This window comes from Thalassophryne amazonica, chromosome 17 (assembly GCF_902500255.1).
Source record: "Thalassophryne amazonica chromosome 17, fThaAma1.1, whole genome shotgun sequence".
NCBI lineage: Eukaryota > Metazoa > Chordata > Actinopteri > Batrachoidiformes > Batrachoididae > Thalassophryne > Thalassophryne amazonica.
The window spans coordinates 48,541,058-48,559,747 of NC_047119.1; the positions used below are offsets into that span (position 1 = coordinate 48,541,058).

The following is an 18,690-nucleotide window of genomic DNA, read 5'->3' on the forward strand; positions in this document are numbered from 1 at the left end:
GATGTCCTAGCTTTACGGAGGGCTTTTTTATAGAGCAACAGACTCTTTTTCCAGGCTAAGTGAAGATCTTCTAAATTAGTGAGACGCCATTTCCTCTCCAACTTACGGGTTATCTGCTTTAAGTTTTTTTGAGTTTGTGAGTTATACCACGGAGTCAGGCACTTCTGATTTAAAGCTCTCTTTTTTAGAGGAGCTACAGCATCCAAAGTTGTCTTCAATGAGGATGTAAAACTATTGACGAGATACTCTATCTCACTTACAGAGTTTAGGTAGCTACTCTGCACTGTGTTGGTATATGGCATTAGAGAACATAAAGAAGGAATCATATCCTTAAACCTAGTTACAGCGCTTTCTGAAAGACTTCTAGTGTAATGAAACTTATTCCAAACTTCTGGGTAGTCCATCAGAGTAAATGTAAATGTTATTAAGAAATGATCAGACAGAAGGGAGTTTTCAGGGAATACTGTTAAGTCTTCTATTTCCATACCATAAGTCAGAACAAGATCTAAGATATGATTAAAGTGGTGGGTGGACTCATTTACTTTTTGAGCAAAGCCAATAGAGTCTAATAATAGATTAAATGCAGTGTTGAGGCTGTCATTCTCAGCATCTGTGTGGATGTTAAAATCGCCCACTATAATTATCTTATCTGAGCTAAACACTAAGTCAGACAAAAGGTCTGAAAATTCACAGAGAAACTCACAGTAACGACCAGGTGGACGATAGATAATAACAAATAAAACTGATTTTTGGGACTTCCAATTTGGATGGACAAGACTAAGAGTCAAGCTTTCAAATGAATTAAAGCTCTGTCTGGGTTTTTGATTAATTAATAAGCTGAAATGGAAGATTGCTGCTAATCCTCCGCCCCGGCCCGTGCTACGAGCATTCTGACAGTTAGTGTGACTCGGGGGTGTTGACTCATTTAAACTAACATATTCATCCTGCTGTAACCAGGTTTCTGTAAGGCAGAATAAATCAATATGTTGATCAATTATTATATCATTTACCAACAGGGACTTAGAAGAGAGAGACCTAATGTTTAATAGACCACATTTAACTGTTTTAGTCTGTGGTGCAGTTGAAGGTGCTATATTATTTTTTCTTTTTGAATTTTTATGCTTAAATAGATTTTTGTTGGTTATTGGTAGTCTGGGAGCAGGCACCGTCTCTATGGGGATGGGGTAATGAGGGGATGGCAGGGGGAGAGAAGCTGCAGAGAGGTGTGTAAGACTACAACTCTGCTTCCTGGTCCCAACCCTGGATAGTCACGGTTTGGAGGATTTAAGAAAATTGGCCAGATTTCTAGAAATGAGAGCTGCTCCATCCAAAGTGGGATGGATGCCGTCTCTCCTAACAAGACCAGGTTTTCCCCAGAAGCTTTGCCAATTATCTATGAAGCCCACCTCATTTTTTGGACACCACTCAGACAGCCAGCAATTCAAGGAGAACATGCGGCTAAACATGTCACTCTCGGTCCAATTGGGGACGGGCCCAGAGAAAACTACAGAGTCCGACATTGTTTTTGCAAAGTTACACACGATTCAATGTTAATTTTAGTGACCTCCGATTGGCGTAACTGGGTGTCATTACTGCCGACGTGAATTACAATCTTACCAAATTTACGCTTAGCCTTAGCCAGCAGTTTCAAATTTCCTTCAATGTCGCCTGCTCTGGCCCCCGGAAGACAACTGAGTATGTTTGCTGGTGTCGCTAACTTCACATTTCTCAAAACAGAGTCGCCAATAACCAGAGTTTGATCCTCGGCGGGTGTGTCGTCGAGTGGGGAAAAACGATTAGAAATGTGAACGGGTTGGCGGTGTACACGGGGCTTCTGTTTAGGGCTACGCTTCCTCCTCACAGTCACCCAGTCGGCCTGCTTTCCCGGCTGCTCGGGATCTGCCAGGGGGTAACTAACGGCGGCTAAGCTACCTTGGTCCGCACCGACTACAGGGGCCTGGCTAGCTGTAGAATTTTCCACGGTGTGGAGCCGAGTCTCCAATTTGCCCAGCCTGGCCTCCAAAGCTATGAATAAGCTACACTTATTACAAGTACCGTTACTGCTAAAGGGAGGCCGAGGAATAACTAAACATTTCACACCCAGAGCAGAAAAGTGCGGGAGAGACAGGAGAAGCCGCCATGCTAAATCGGCTAAGAGCTAGTAGCTATGCTAAGCTAGCGGATTCCTAAAAACACGCAAAGTGAATAATGTGTAAATAACTTAGAGGTGATTCAGCAGAAGGAGTGCTTTAGTTAAGGCACGTAAAGATTACACTGGGAAACAAATTGTTATCTAGATAACTAGATCAATCTAACTGCGCAGATTAAACAGCTAACAGATACAGAAAAACACCCCTGTGCTCCGGAACAGGAAGTGATACAATACCGCAGTGAGAGCCAACCACCAGTAGAGGCAAGCCTACTGGAACCATATAATATTTATATATAAGATTATATAATATTACTGATTCCAAATGCTGTAAACATGTGTTAATACATTGTTGCATTTTTGCTGGGGGTTACGTGACGTTAGGAGCAATGACTGTCAGCAAGTTTGCAGTGGCTCAATATGTTCATGGTATCTGCACAGTCATTCACGGTGTTAATGATAAGATATATATCTGCACCGAATATACATCTTGTAAAAGCTAGCATCTTACATTATTATCACTTTACCGAGGCGTTGCTAGGCTAGTATCGTAGATTTACGTCGACGCAACCTGGCTATACCCGCCTGCTGTGCATAAACAAATGAGGTCATAGCACGTGGAGCCCAAGAACTGTCCGTAGAGGAAAAAAACAAAACAAAATTGTCAGCAGAGGAAAAGATAAAAAGGCGAGAAGTGTGTTTGTCCCATTATGGATATTCCAGATGATTTTCTCATGGATAGTACGACAATGAACAGCAGCCAAAGCAGCCAGCTTGATGAGGATGCACTGCTGAAACTTATACGCAGGTGCAAAAAATTATAGGCTGTTCATCTACAATGATCTCCAATGCTTTAAAATGGACAAAAAAAAAAAAAACAGAGACACGTGAAGGAAAACGGAAAACAACCATCAAAATGGATAGAAGAATAACCAAAATGGCAAAGGCTCACCCATTGATCAGCTCCAGGATGATCAGAGACAGTCTGGAGTTACCTGTAAGTGCTGTGACAGTTAGAAGATGCCTGTGTGAAGCTAATTTATTTGCAAGAATCCCCCGCAAAGTCCCTCTGTTAAATAAAAGACATGTGCAGAAGAGGTTACAATTTGCCAAAGAACACATCAACTGGCCTAAAGAGAAATGGAGGAATATTTTGTGGACTGATGAGAGTAAAATTGTTCTTTTTGGGTCCAAGGGCCACAGACAATTTGTAAGACGACCCCCAAACTCTGAATTCAAGCCACAGTTCACAGTGAAGACAGTGAAGCATGGTGGTGCAAGCATCATGATATGGGCATGGTTCTCCTACTATGGTGTTGCATACCAGGTATCATGGATCAGTTTAGATATGTCAAAATACTTGAAGAGGTCATGTTGCCTTATGCTGAAGAGGACATACCCTTGAAATGGGTGTTTCAACAAGACAATGACCCCAAGCACACTAGTAAATGAGCAAAATCTTGGTTCCAAACCAACAAAATGAATGCCTCGCAGATATGAAGAAATCATGAAAAACTGTGGTTATACAACTAAATACTAGTTTAGTGATTCACAGGATTGCTAAAAAAGCAGTTTGAACATAACAGTTTTGAGTTTGTAGCATCAACAGCAGATGCTACTATTATTGTGAACACCCCCTTTTCTACTTTTTTTTACTAATAGCCCAATTTCATAGCCTTAAGAGTGTGCATATCATGAATGCTTGGTCTTGTTGGATTTGTAAGAATCTACTGAATCTACTGGTACCTTGTTTCCCATGTAACAATAAGAAATATACTCAAAACCTGGATTAATCTTTTTAGTCACATAGCACTACTATTATTCTGAACACTACTGTATGTAAATACGTAGTTTGGTTACATCTGAAGCTCACTCACAACCAAAATGTCACATGACTGACAAACACACTCCCCACACGTGGTGATGGGGTCGACCTCCCCGGCTGGGCCATTGTGGAAAAAAATCATTACACTTAGTTTATCTAATTATGTATAAGCTTTGAAAATTGAGGGAAAATGCATGGATGGGTCAGGTCAGGTCTGGAAGCATGCACTGGTGCTGCCACACTACTGAATTGTCTTGGGTCCTGGATAACAATCACCCAGGCAGGCAACTGGTCCATCCCCACCTCTCGAAAGTAATCATCTATCTGCCATAACCAAGTGAAATGCAGGGATGCAGAAATGAATCACATGGCCATAAAGTCAAAGCTGACGTTTTGTCTCAATGCAAGTAATAATCCTCATCTCAGTCTTTTTTCCTCACATACCTAAATGGTTAATGCTGTATTTTTGTTAAACCACTTGAATTACAACTGTACAAATACTTATGGAACCAACTGTTGTCATGACAGACTTTCCAATGTATATGCACGATGCACAATATGGTCAATTATTATTATGATCATAATCATCAACATGAAGTCGTCTTCTTAAAACCAAAGGCAGATGAGGAATACCAAAGCAGGAGGGCTGTGAGATGCAGCTGAATGTTGGCTCGTACCCAGTACCACCAGCGACAGCTTGCGCGTGTCCACTCCAGGTGATTTCTTCACTTTGCACTCGTACGTCGCACTGTGAGCGGGTGACAGCGGGCTGATGAAGAGCGAAGCGTCACCTTCTGAGGGGTCACCAGCAGCAAAGCCGAACCCCTCTGAAAGATCCCGCCTCCCATGGACGTATTTAGTGCCACAGGTATATGACAAAATCTGCATGAAATAAGATGCACAAATCAACAAATGACACAGAATAAAACACTTTATTTTCTGGAGTATAAGTCACTTTTTTCTTGAGAGGTCAGGTGACTTGTACTTGGATGCAACTTGGATACCAAAATAAATAAATAAATAAATCACACATTCGTTAATATTAATAATGTTATAATGACTATTTATATCTGACTTTCCCAGGAATCAAAGCACAAAACAAAATTAGCTCTAATAATAAAAGAAAAAATGGCAATAATAAAAAGTGCACAATAATAGTACAGAAAAATCCCAAATTAAAGAGTTGATAATACAGAAAAAAGGTGTGACTTATACTCCAGTGTGACTTGTATATGAGTTTTTTCCTTTATACGAGGCATTTTTTAACAGGTGCAACTTAAGCCCTTAATTTATGGTACTCCATATCTGCAACTTTGTAGTCACTTAGAGCCATCTACATCATTGCAAAAACCCTCCGGGTCCCACTCCGTAGCCTGACGTAGACTTCCCAAAAATTGTAGCTACATATCAAGACAACGGAGACCACACAGGCTATGATTGGTCCACTAGCTACATCACTTCTGGAATCTCACTTTCTCAGTTTCACAATCAACAAGTTTTACAACCACAGATGTCACAGGATAGTAAGCCAGTCTGTTATGTGGGCCGCCAGAAGAGGAGGTACTGCTGGCCCACCACCAGAAGGCGCCCTGCCTGAAGTGCGGGCTTCAGGCACGAGAGGGCGCTGCCGCCTCAGGAACAAGCCGTGGTGACAGCTGTCACCCATCATCTGTGACAGCTGTCACTAATCCATACATCTGGTATAAAAGCAGGAAGACACCTCCGCCAAACTGCCGAGATATCATCTTCATTTGGAGGTACTACTCTCAGCCTTTTTTTGAGATTTATAAATCTGTGATTGTGAGTGTTTGCAGGAGAACCGGTCGTTTTGGTGGAGGCTGTGCATGACGGCGCTCCTTTTCCTCTGAGACCACTGCAACGTGTTGAGTGAGAGGTGGAGGTGGCATTCCCACCATTGTTACTGGGTGTTCACACACCCACCCTTTGACTGTCTTTTGCTTTCTGCCAGCAGTACCAGATCCGACACGCCGGAGAGGTGGCCACCTGGGGACTCCGGGACTTGGCGGCTCCAGTATTCCCCGGGTTCAGGTGGCGGTGGAAATCATGTGGTTCCGGTTCGTTTCCTGATGGGCGTCTCCTATCGTCGAGCCTGCCCACACGACACCTTTATTAATTGACTGTTGCACATTCTGATTCTGCTGTGTTTGGTTGTGACATTCACACCAGAAAGTGTTATAATTTGACTTCTTCCATTGTCCGTTCATTTACGCCCCCTGTTGTGGGTCCGTGTCACTACACTTTCCCAACACAGTCTTCACGAAACACATTGCGCCTCCTACTGTTGGCCGTGAACTGCAATGCAACACCCACCAATGTGTCAACGGAGAGCTTGGAAAGGTTCACAACTGTGTTGAAGCGACTGCGTGGCCACAAAGTTACGAAGTAGTAGAAGCATTAAAAAGGCTTTATATGCTGGAAAATACAATATACATAATGGCACTAACACAAATTCACCACATCAAGATCAAAATAACTAAGAGCTTAAAGATCCAGATTGTTCATGAGATTCCAGTTGGAGGACGTCTGCATCAAGAATTGTCATTTCTTCCACCAAGATTCTTTTGATCTACTTATGGATGTGCTGACTTCGGGGATTAAAGACTAACTGGGGTTATACTTTTTGCAGATGACATTATGTCCTGTAGCACCAAGGTGGAGAAAGAATCACGAAGTGCTTTGGGAGACAGTTGTTTGAAGATTAATGGGAAGAACTGATGAGGATTAATGAAGCTCAGGATTCAGAAGTTAGCTTGCAGAAAAAGACGAATGTTTAAAAAGTAAGGATCAGAGGTGGACAGAGATGTAGGATTTGGTGTCGTAATAACAAGAGTGCAGACTGCACAAAAAAGACTAGATGAGGAGTATTGTTTAACAAGGGTTAAAGGTCAAGTTTACAAGACAGTGGTGAGACCAGTAGTAACGTATGGAATTGAGACATGGGCAGTGAAGGGAGTGCAGGAGAAGAAATTGGATATGTGAGAAATTGGAATGCTAACATGGATGTGTCAAATTAAAAAGCTTGACAGAGAAATGAGAGACTCAGAGGAACAAGAAAGGCAGGAATAATATTGCAGAAAATACAGGAAAGCAGGCTGAGTCGGTCTGGACGTGATGAGAAGAGAAAATGAAAGTCGGTGAGAGAGTGATGACACTGGAAGTACAGGGCAAGAGGTGGAGGTGGATTTAAGGTGTAAAAGAACATCTGGTGTGATATTTCTGCAACACGTTGCTGCCACTGGTTCACAGATCTGGCAACTTGCTTCCAACAGACAGTGTGCTGAATTGACAGCCTTGTAATTACAACAAGGTTGTATTCGTTTCTTTTATTTCTGTTGAACATTTCTTTTAGTTTTAAGTGCATCTATTGTGAATCTTATTTAACTAAATTTCTCCTGTTGTGAATCTTAGGAGTGGTTAAGATAAGATAAACTTTATTGATCTCACAGAGGAGAAATTCACATGTTACATCAGCTCTTAAGAAAACACACAAGGTGGGTGCAAGTAGAGGGAAATGTTCATCGAACGCGTGTGCAAGGATAAGCAATAATAGTATTACTTGTAACAGTACAAGACATAAGAAATGAGGTAGAAATAGAATATGTATGTATATATATATACACACAACGCACTCACATATGTATGTATATATATATATATATATATATATACGAGGTCTGTTAGAAAACTATCTGACCTTTTTATTTTTTGCAAAAACCATATGGATTTGAATCACGTGTGATTGCATCAGCCAAGCTTGAACCTTCGTGCGCATGTGTGAGTTTTTTCACGCCTGTCGGTTGCGTCATTCGCCTGTGAGCACGCTTTGAGTGAGGAGTGGTCCACCCCCCTTGTCGGATTTTTATTACGAGTAAAATGTCTGAACGATTTGGAGCTTTGCTGCATCAAATTTTTCCAGAAACTGTGAGAGACAGCCAGGTGGACACCATTCGGAAAATTCAGATGGCTTTCAGGGATGATTTTATGGGGATCACACAGATTAAGGAGTGTTACAGCCGGTTTAAAGACCGCCCACGGCGGCTGAAAGTGCGCCGCGCTCCGAGCGGCGATCGACAGGCTGAAACGACCAGATAATTTCCAAAGTGAAGGCTGTGTTGATCCAGGACATCGTCTGACTATCACATAAATGGCAGAAGACGTGGACATCAGCACGTTTTCGGCAAATTCCACTTTACAGGAGTTTTTGTCATGGAAAGAGGAGCAGAGGAATGCGCCACAGAGCCGCGAATGGCGCGGGACAAAAGCACCTCCATGTTGGTCTCACAGGACGGCTTTCAGATGGCTTTCAGACGGCTTTCGGTGGCTTTTCAGTCGTGTGACTATCCGAGAAATTGTGGATGAGTTGGACATGCCAGAACATGTCCTGTGAGGCTTCATCATGGCGTTGCTTTGCGCCATGCGGCTCCATCCCGATGCGCGAATTCCTCCGCACGTCTGTCGCAATGTGCCGAAAAAGTGCTGATGTCCACGTCTTCTGCAATTTCTCTGGTACTCAGACGACGTCCCGGATCAACATTCGGCGTTCAGTTTGGAAATGAACAGCACATTCCACTGTTACAGGGGTTTTTGTCATGGAAAGAGGAGCGGAGGAATATATATATATATATATATATATATATATATATATAGGTATGTACATCACGGCATTGCTTTGCGCCATGCGGCTCTGTCCCGACATGCGAATTCCTCCGCAGAGGAAAAACACCTCTGTTGAAAGCCTTAAGGACAAGTTGGAACATGTCCTGCCTGTTAAACAATTTCTCATATACTCACTCCACTGAAAGCCATCAAAAGCTGCCTGGATTTTACAAATGGTTATCAACACGGAGGTGTTTTTCCTGTGCCGCCGCACCGCGTCGGCTGCGTCCCGACGCGCAGATCCGTCCGCACGTCTTTCATTAAAAAAATCTCCTTTAACAGTGGAATATCCGGATAAAATGCTGAAACCGACTTCTTCTGAAACTTCTCTGTTCTCTCACGACGTCCTGGATCAATAGAGCCTGAAATGTGGAGGTTTTCAGCTTGAACAGGCTGACGACGGCGGCTGAGAGCGCTGAGCGATGTCTCGCACCGTGGGAAGTCCTTAAAGCGACAGAATCACCTCAAAATCTCTCATCAGCCGTTAAAATTTTCACTGAAAACCAGCTTAATTTTTCGAACCGTGTCCACTTCGATGTGTCTCACAGGTTTAGAAAAAATTTTGATCAAACAACGCGCCAGTCTCTCAGCAACTTCTCAGACAAAGGAATTCCGACGAGGGGCTGGACGACTCCTCCCACAAGGAGTGCTCACAGGCGAATGACGTCACCGACAGGCGTGGAAAAACTCACGCATGCGCACGAGGGTTCAAGCATGTCTGACGTAAAAACATATGAATGAAATCCATCTAGTTTTTGAAAAAAATAAAAATGACCGTTACTTTATTGACAGCCCTCGTATATATATATATATATATATATATATATATATATATATATATATATATATATATATATATATATATATATATATACACCCATACACGCATACCCACATACATACACATACACATATACATATGCATATATATAAACATGATTGGGATTGAAAGGGAGATCATCTTCTTTACAATATGTGAAATGGAGTTTAGATGTGATAAGGTGACATTAGTGCTGGGATTTGTAAATGAGTTGTTATTGCACATGATATGTGGACATATTAATAATATTGCACGTGATTTGTGGACATATTATTGCATGTGGTTATTTCACAGTGTTATTGTACAGCCTGACTGCAGCAGTGAGGAATGACCTGCGGTATCGTTCCTTCTTGCACTGAGGGTGCCTCAGTCTGTCACTGAACGTGCTGGTCAGTTCCAGTACATTTGGTGCAGAGGGTGAGAGGAGTTGTCCATGATGGATTTGAGCTTGGTTAACACCCTCCTCTCAGCCACCTCCTCCAGAGACTCCAGAGGACAGGCCAGAACAGAGCTGGACTTCCTGACCAGCTTGTTCAGTCTCTTTCTCTCCCACTCTGTGGTGCCCGGGGCCCAACAGACGACAGCATAGAGGAGAGCTGAGGCTACAACAGAGTTGTAGAAGGTCTTAAGCAGAGGCCTGCTCAGTCCAAAGGATCTCAGTCTCCTCAGGAGGTGGAGGTGACTCTGACCTTTTTTGTACAGGGCGTCGGTGTTCAGTCCAGTCCAGTTTCTGTTGAGGTGAACACCCAGGTATTTGAGACTGTCCACAGTCTTTATGTCCTCCCCCTGGATGTTCACCGGTGGGTGAGGTGGTGGTTTCCTCCTGAAGTCGATCACCATCTCCTTCATCTTACTGGTGTTGAGACACAAGTGGTTGCGCTCACACCAGTCCATGAAGTCTGTGATGACCGACCGGTACTCCAGCTCGTTCCCCTCAGACACGTGACCCACAATGACGGAGTCATCAAAGAACTTCTGGAGGTGGCAGCTGTCCGTGTTGTAGGTGAAGTCCGAGGTGTAGAGGGTGAAGAGGAAAGGCGAGAGGACGGTGCCCTGGGGTGCCCCGGTGCTGCACCTTACCACCTCAGACTGACAGCCACGCAGCCGCACGTCCTGCGGGGACGGTCAGTGAGGTAGTCAATGGTCCAGGCAGCGAGGTGTCCATCCACACCTGCGTCCTCCAGTTTCCCCCGTAGCAGTGCCGGTCTGATAGTGTTGAAAGTGCTGGAGAAATCAAAGAACATGACTCTCACAACGCTCCCGCCGGTCTGCAGGTGGGTGAGCACTCGTTGCAGTAGGTAGATGACAGTGTCATCTGCCCCAATGTTGGGCTTGTAGGCAAACTGCAGTGGGTCCTGGGTGTCGCTCACCACGGTGCGGAGGTGAGACAGGACAAGCCGTTCCATGGTCTTCATGAGGTGGGAGGTCAGGGCAACTGGTCTGTAGTGGGCCGGTTCCTTGGTGTGCTGTGTTTTGGGAACCGGGACCACACAGGAGGTCTTCCACAGGGTGGGGACCACCCCCAGGCTGAGGCTCATGCTGAGGATGTGGCTGAGGACCTCACAGAGCTCATCTGCACAGGTCCTCAGCAGCCTCAGGGAGATCCCATCAGGTCCTCTGCTTTCCTCTGCTTGAGCCGCAGGAGCTGGCCTCTCACCTTGGTTGGAGTTACAGTGAGGGGGGGAGGGGGGAGCTGGGGTGTGAGCTGAGGTGGACTGGTGCTGAATGCAGTCGTGGGGGGGACGAGGTCCGGGGTGCAGTGAAGGTGACCAGGGGGTAGAAGGTGGTGTGTCAGAGGGACTGGAGGGCTGGCTGCTGGAGACATGTGGAGGGCCGGGAGCAGGCAGGGCGGCAGTCGTAGAGGAGCCAAAACGGTTAAAGTAGCAGTTCAGCTCCTCTGCAAACCGATAATCCCCATCTGCAGTCCTACTGGCACCCTGCCCAAATCAGGAGGCGGTCTTGAGGCATCTTCACACATCTCTGACATTGTTCCGGGCCAGCTGCTCCTCCATCTTCCCTCCATACACCTTCTTGGCTGCACAGATCTTCCACTGGAGCTCCTGTTGGACTCTACGCTGCTCCTCTCTGTCTCCTGAGTTGAAGGCCCTCTTCTTCTGGTTCATCAGGGCCTTCAGCTTGGGGGTCACCCAGGGATGGTTGTTGGGGAAGCACCGTACCCTCCGGGTGGGCACAGTGCTCTCCACAGAGAAGTTCATGTAGTCAGTGACACACTGAGTCAGGCAACTCTTCACCATAAGAGTTTTGAAAGATGCTCCAGTCCGTGGTTCTGAAACAGTCCCTCAGCCTCTCAGTGGCCTCTTCAGTCCAGAGTTTCACTGACCGTTTCTGCACTGGCTCTCTTCTCACCCTGGGTGTGTATTGGGGGAGCAGATAGACGAGATTGTGATCAGAGTGTCCCAGCGGTGGGAGGGTGGCGGAGGTGTAAGCGTCCTCCACATTAGCGTAAAAAAGGTCCAGTATTCTATGGTCCCTGGTTTTACACATGATGTACTGGGTGAATGTGGGGAGGGTGGCGGAGAGGGAGGTGTGATTAAAGTCCCCGGTGATGAGGAAGAGTGCGCGTGGGTGTTGTGTCTGCAGCCGCGTGACTGTGCTGTGAATCTGCTCACAGGCAGTGGCAGTGTCCGCAGAGGGAGGAATATACGCGCAGAGCGTAATCACACTTCCAAACTCCCGTGGGAGATAGTATGGCCTCATGCTCACCACGAGTAGCTCCACTTCTGAGGAGCAGATCTGCTCCTTCACGTGAATATGAGTCCTGCTGCACCATCTCTCACTCACATAAACGGCGAGCCCTCCTCCTCTCTTTTTTCCACTCTCTGCCAGCGTCCTGTCCACGCAGATAAGTGTGAAGCCATCCATGTTGATTAAAGAGTCCGGTACATGTTCATCCAACCATGTCTCCGTGAAGCACATGAGACTGCTGTCTTTATACAGCCTCTGTAAACGGGTTAGCGCTGATAGCTCCTCGGTCTTGTTGTGGAGAGATCTTACATTCTCCATGACCACAGATGGAATATAAGTCCTTCTCCACTTTGTCCGGCCGCCCCTGCAGCCCCTACGCTTCTTCCGAATGTCTGCAGGTACGTCCGGGTGCTAGGTATAGCGGTGGCCCAGCCCACTGTGCATTGAGTCTCTTATTCCAAGCAGCTGATCCTGGCTATAAACAATGGGACGTCCGGAACTGGAAACAAAGGGATTTCCCAGCGCTGCCTCAAAATGTGCCAAGAGCAGCATAAAGATGATCACAAGAGTACCAAAAGTGGGTTTCCCATGTGCTGCTGTGAATTTTAGCTTATTATTCTATTCCCGTGTGAATCTTATGAGTGGTAAGAATTTTCGTTAGTGGTTAGCTTGGGCTAGCTCTTGAATTTTCTGGTGCACAAAGTACACTGCTTTACACTTTACATTAATCGTGCGTGATGCTGGCAGAGAGAGTGGCTGTTTTAGAGAGCCATGTCCATAAGCTAGAACAGCGTCTTAGTTCAGTGGAGTTAGATGTTACAGGCACTCTAGACGAGGTTAGTGTTAGGCGGGCTAGCGTGCCAATTAGCATTAGCCTAGAATCGCCGGCTGTGGATGAGGGCTTTTGGACCGTGGTTAGGTGGGGGAAGTCACGTAGGGCTCGGTGCCTGGTTGTGGTACCCCGATCACACTTGCCACTGCAAACTGTGAACCGGTTTTCTCCCTTGCATGTGCCTGTTAGTCCTTTGAGCCCACGAGTGACTTCCATTCCTATCTCCAGGCCGAAATGCAGGGCATGAGTGATAGGGGATTCCATCACTCTCAAAGTCAGGTTACAGACGCCGGCTGATGTTAACTGTATTCCTGGGGCCAGAGCTCCCGACATTGCCTTTCATCTCAGGGTGCTGACGCTGCAGAAGGTTAGACAGACAAAGGAGCATGACACTACATATAGCCACATAGTTATTCACGTCGGCGCCAATGATGTCAGGATGAAGCACTCTGAGGTCACAAGAATGGACATAGAGAGGACTTGTGACCTTGCCAGAAAGATGTGTCGGCATCAACTAATGATAGAGCTCTACAGGGAGGGTAACATTAGGACTTTACAGCAGGCCACGTTTATAATGAATGTGGCTGTGGAATCCATTAACTTAGTGGGGAAATTATTGCAGAAAAGCAGAAAATCCACTATGATGATAGTGCAGTTTATGTGGCAGGGAGGGAAATTCGTCCAGTTGAGACTGTGGCCTGTCTCTGCAGACGTGTCCATAAAAATCATAGAGGGATAAGCTTTTCAAACTTAATACCCATTACTACATTGGATGATGTTGAAAATGAGGATGGCTCATTTTCAGTGGATATGACACCTAAAAAATTAGGTAAAACTGATATAAATATCAAAATATACATACAGTATAGCAAGTTTTAATTATTATCACTGAGACATAACGTTTGTACCGTTTCTCAAAAGTGTGTTTCTTGGAAAGCGCGCTGGTAGCGTTCCATGAGCAGTCACATGATGCCGTGACGTCACAGCGTGTAAAGTCCCGTCTTTGTCTGTTAGATTGACAACAGGAACAGATGGACCTCAGCATGGACAGTGACGAGATCGAGAACTTTTCTGACTCCTCTTCAAGAGTGGATTATTTCTGACTCGGATCCTGAGGATGTCACAGCAGTGATTAGACCCTACAGATTGGAGCCGTATCTTTCGGACGAACATTCAAACCAGGAGTATTCTGGCAGCGAAAATAATGCAGATGGTGTTTATGGCGGAGCCAAGAGAGGCAAGAGACGTGCCAATTCTGATGGATTTTGAAAGGCTGCAGAATATGGAATGGTAAGAGAGGCTTTGATTTTTGTTGCTGCTGTTTATAACACTATAATTACTGTATAGCATTTTCGATTCGAGCGTCTGTTTACTGCCTTTGTTATTGTTCCGGAGACGCGACAGTGTAGCTATTACTTGTGGACCACCGTCATTACCTTCGGGTTTTGCCATTTTCCAGCACCGTGTTTACATGCCGCCGTCGTGTTTACATACCGCCGCCGTGTTGCCACCGTCGTGTTTACATGCCGTCGCCGTGTTTACATGCCACCGCCGTGTTTACATGCCACCGCCGTGTTTACTACATAAGTTCCTTGACCATTTCAAGATTATTGTGAACATATTATTTGGGGTTGACATTTTATGTGTTCCTGTGAGCAGTGAGAACATGGAGACGGTAGAGGAACGTGTCTGCTGTCGGGAGCAAATGCGTGTGTGCGAGCGGAGGGAGCGGCAGCCTGGCATTTTGTGCATCACACAACACCGCGGCTTTTGATCAATCTGCCTGGACTTGAAAAGGCCAAAAAACCTTTCGCCCTTGTGTTTGTGCAATATGCTGCGACACACTGGTCAGACATAACGACAAACAAGTCCCTGAGAGCTGTGTTTAATCAAAGTTTCTGCCGCAAAAAAAAAGTGCAAACAACGGCCGCCAGGCGCACAAGCCGATACAGTCTACATGTAGTGACATATTTTAAGCTTGATGCTCAGCGGGAAGCTGGTCACGGGGTGTGCAGATTTTTCAGTGGTGGGACGTTCAAATGTTATATATAACGGAAGAATCGCGTCCATTTTCCCAAAACGCTTAGGTTGACCGAATTATATAACCTTTGTTACATGTAATAAGACTATGTTGTCTTTAAGTGTCATATCCACTTTAAAGTTCTTGTTTGACATGGTGACAATGGACAACCACCTGTAAGTCGCTCTCGTTTAACAGCACAAGATTTCTTGGATTATGTCAAGAAGTAAATAGATGACATTATGTTAAACATATCCCAGCATGCCTTAATCCAGCCATTACACCCTGCTTTGAGGTGGGCGCCGTCACAGAGGTTTTACCTAGATTTACAGAATTTGATAGTATCTCAGTAGGTGTGCTGACAAAACTCATAATGTCTACAAAAAGCATAGCCTGCTTGTGTAATCCTATGCCAACAAAACTATTTAAGGACTTGTGGTCAACTCTTGGGCCGAATGTGCTGGAAAGTATTAATCTCTCATTAACTTCTGGATCTGTTCCTAAATGTTTCAAGTCTGCAGTGACTAAACCATTACTTAAGAAATCGAATCTTAACCCAAGTGTACTGAAAAACTATAGGCCGATATCAAATTTATCATTCTTCTCTAAAATTGTGGAAAAGGTGGTTTCACAGCAGCTTGTGGACCACTTTACTGAGAATAATCTTTTTGAGCCACTGCAGTCTGCTTTTAGAAAATATCATTCCACAGAGACAGTGCTCACTAAAGTGGTGAATGATCTTCTGCTTGCAATGGCTTTGGACACAAATACGGTTCTGGTGCTGTTAGGTCTTAGTGGTTCGTTTGATACTGTGGATCACCATATTCTACTCGATGGGCTGGAGAATCATTTTGGGATTACTTGGAGTGCCCTTGCATGGCTGACATCATACCTGACCAGTCGTTCTGTGTTTTGTACAATAACACTACCTCTAACCTTAGTGATATGAAATTTGTAAGTTGTAAGTTGCCCCCTGCTTTTCTCCTTTTATATAGCTCCCCTTGCGTACATATTGTGGCGTTTTGGGATTACCTTTCATTGCTACGCTGATGATACTCAGTTCTATATGCCAATAACTGCTGGTGATCTCATCCACATAAAATTCTTAGAAGATTGCCTTGCATCAGTGAAAAGCTGGATATCTATCAATTTCCTACTTTTAAACTCTGATAAGATTGAAATGATGGTTCTTGGTCCAGTGAAACATCGGCATCAAATTGAACAGTTAACGCTTAGCCTAGGCTCGTGTGTCATACATCAAACTGACAAAGTAAGGAACCTTTGGGTAATTTTTGATCTTACGTTGTCCTTTGACCTCCACATTAGAGATATTACGAGGACTGCTTTCTTCCACCTGCGAAATATATCAAAGATTCATCCCATCCTGTCTATGGCTGATGCTGAGACTCTGATTAATGCATTTGTTTCTTCTAGATTGGACTACTGCAATGTTCTCTTTTCTGGTTTACCACAGTGGAGCATTAGGGGTCTCCAATTGGTTCAAAATGCTGCTGCCAGACCTTTGACAGGAAGCAGAAACTTTGACCACATTACACCCATTTTGGCGTCCCTTCACTGGCTTCCTGTCTCTGTGAGATAAGATTTTAAGGTTCTGCTACTAACCTATAAAATTATTCACAAATTGGCACCTCCCTACTTAGCTGCTTTCTCAGGGTGCAGGACTACTTTGTGTCCCAGTCTATGTCTCTGGACAGCCATTCAAGACATCTGGTTTAAATCTGCTTTTATCCTTTGAGAAATATTTCTAAATTGAGCACAATATTGTCCATGCCCGATCTGGAGATGATCATTCGTGCTTTTACGTACTCGTATTTTCTCTCAATTAGATTACTGTAACACTCTTTTTACTTGTTTTAACAAATCTGCAGTCACTCGTCTCCAGTTGGTCCAGAATGCTGCAGCGATGCTTTTAACAGGAACTAACAGAAGGCACACATCACACCAGTTTTATCTTCTTTACATTGGCTACCTGTGAAGTTCAGAATTGATTTTAAAATTTTAGTCTTGACTTTTAGAGCGTTTAATGGACAGGCCCCCCAATACATCACAGACCTGTTAGTCCCCTATTCTTCTGGCCACACTCTCTCCGGTCCTCGGGCCAGAACCTTCTGAAGGTCCCCAAGACCCAGTTTAAAACTTGAGGGACCTGTCGTTTCAAGCAGTAGCCCCTAGGCTGTGGAACGCCCTGCCCCCGTCTCGCCGCGTGGCCGACTGTTGATTCCTTTAAAAAGCAGCTTAAGACACCTTTATTTAGACAAGCTTTTAATTAGTGGCACTACTTTTTTGTTTTTATTTTGCTCTTCTAACTTTGTTGTATTCTATGCCTTTGTTTATATCTATTTTACTGCACTCTGTAAAGCATTTTGTAATCGATGTCTGTGAAAGATTCTACATAAATAAAGTTTACTTATTTACTTACTAGGGTGAATAAAAAGTCTGTGGGTCACAGAGCTTTCTCTTATCGTGCACCTGTTCTGTAGACTATGGTACTACGCTTTCTACCCTTTTTAATTCGTTTTATTAGGAAACAGAGTGGGCCCCGGCCTCAACTTTATCTAAAGTCTGGGTCTTTTAGTGAACCTTAGGGCTAGTGGCTGCCGGACACCTTATTATTTCTTCTGTTTTTCTTGTTGCTAAATGCTGATAAATTATACTATATTTGTTGTCTTTCTGCCGCCTGATTCTGTTTCTTCTCTCTGTTTAAGGTGCGGCTCCAATCCAGAGATGGATGTGGTGTCTTCTTCTGCAGGCCTTCCATCCTGTGCCATAATTTGTTTGGACTCCCAAAATCACCCAAAATTTCCTGTATAATTTCTTTGTCTATTGTGTCGCTAGCATGGCCCAAGCTGAGGGTCACCCCTTTGAGTCTGGTCTGCTTGAGGTTTCTTCCTCAAATCATCAGAGGGAGTTTTTCCTTACCACTGTCACCTGTGTGCTTGCTCTGGGGGTTGGTAAGATTAGACCTTACTTGTGTGAAGGGCTTTGAGGCAACTTTATTGTGATTTGGTGCTATATAAATGAAAATAAATAGAAAAATTAAATCTGAAGGAAGAGGAGGTTCTGGACTCTGCTGTAGAGTGAGACTGATCAGACAGTATCGACTCCACACTGAAGACCTATATCAATATACGTGAAGAGTCAACAGCTAAATCTGCAGCTGTATGAAGATGAAAGGAAGTTCTTCACTGTGTGACTCTTAGTTTTGTTTAAATGTCATGTTTTGTTCATGGTTGAGTCTCAAATGTTCATCCACAGTTTTCAGCAGCAGCAAGAAAAAACAAACAAACAAACAAACAAATCCTTTGATTACCATATTTTCCACAGTGTAAGTCGCGCCAGAGTATTAGTCATACAGGAGTGTAAATTATGCTGGAATATAAATTGCTCCAGAATATAAATCGCTCCGGAGTGTAAGTTGCAACAGAATGTAAACTGTAGCAGAGTGTAAGATGCAGTGGAGTGTAAGTTGCATCGCAGTGTAAATTGCATCAGAGTGTAAACTGTATCAGGATGTAAGTTGCAGTGGAGTGTAAACTCCAGCAAAGTGTAAAGTGCAGATGAGTGTGAGTTGCAGCGGAGTGTAAAATTGCAGCGGAGTGTAAGTTGCAGCGAAGTGTAAATTGCATCAGAGTGTAAGTTG

At 44.5% G+C, this 18,690-nt stretch overlaps 1 protein-coding gene across 1 annotated transcript in view; it reads right to left on the reverse strand.

Annotated features, from left to right (window-relative positions):
• LOC117529094 (coxsackievirus and adenovirus receptor homolog) overlaps positions 1 to 18,690 on the reverse strand; it is a 100,310-nt gene that overhangs the window by 65,943 nt on the left and 15,677 nt on the right. The window contains exon 3 of the mRNA XM_034191796.1: positions 4,652 to 4,856. Within this exon, the coding sequence (XP_034047687.1) occupies positions 4,652 to 4,856 (205 nt within the window). The remainder of the gene's footprint in view (positions 1 to 4,651; positions 4,857 to 18,690) is intronic.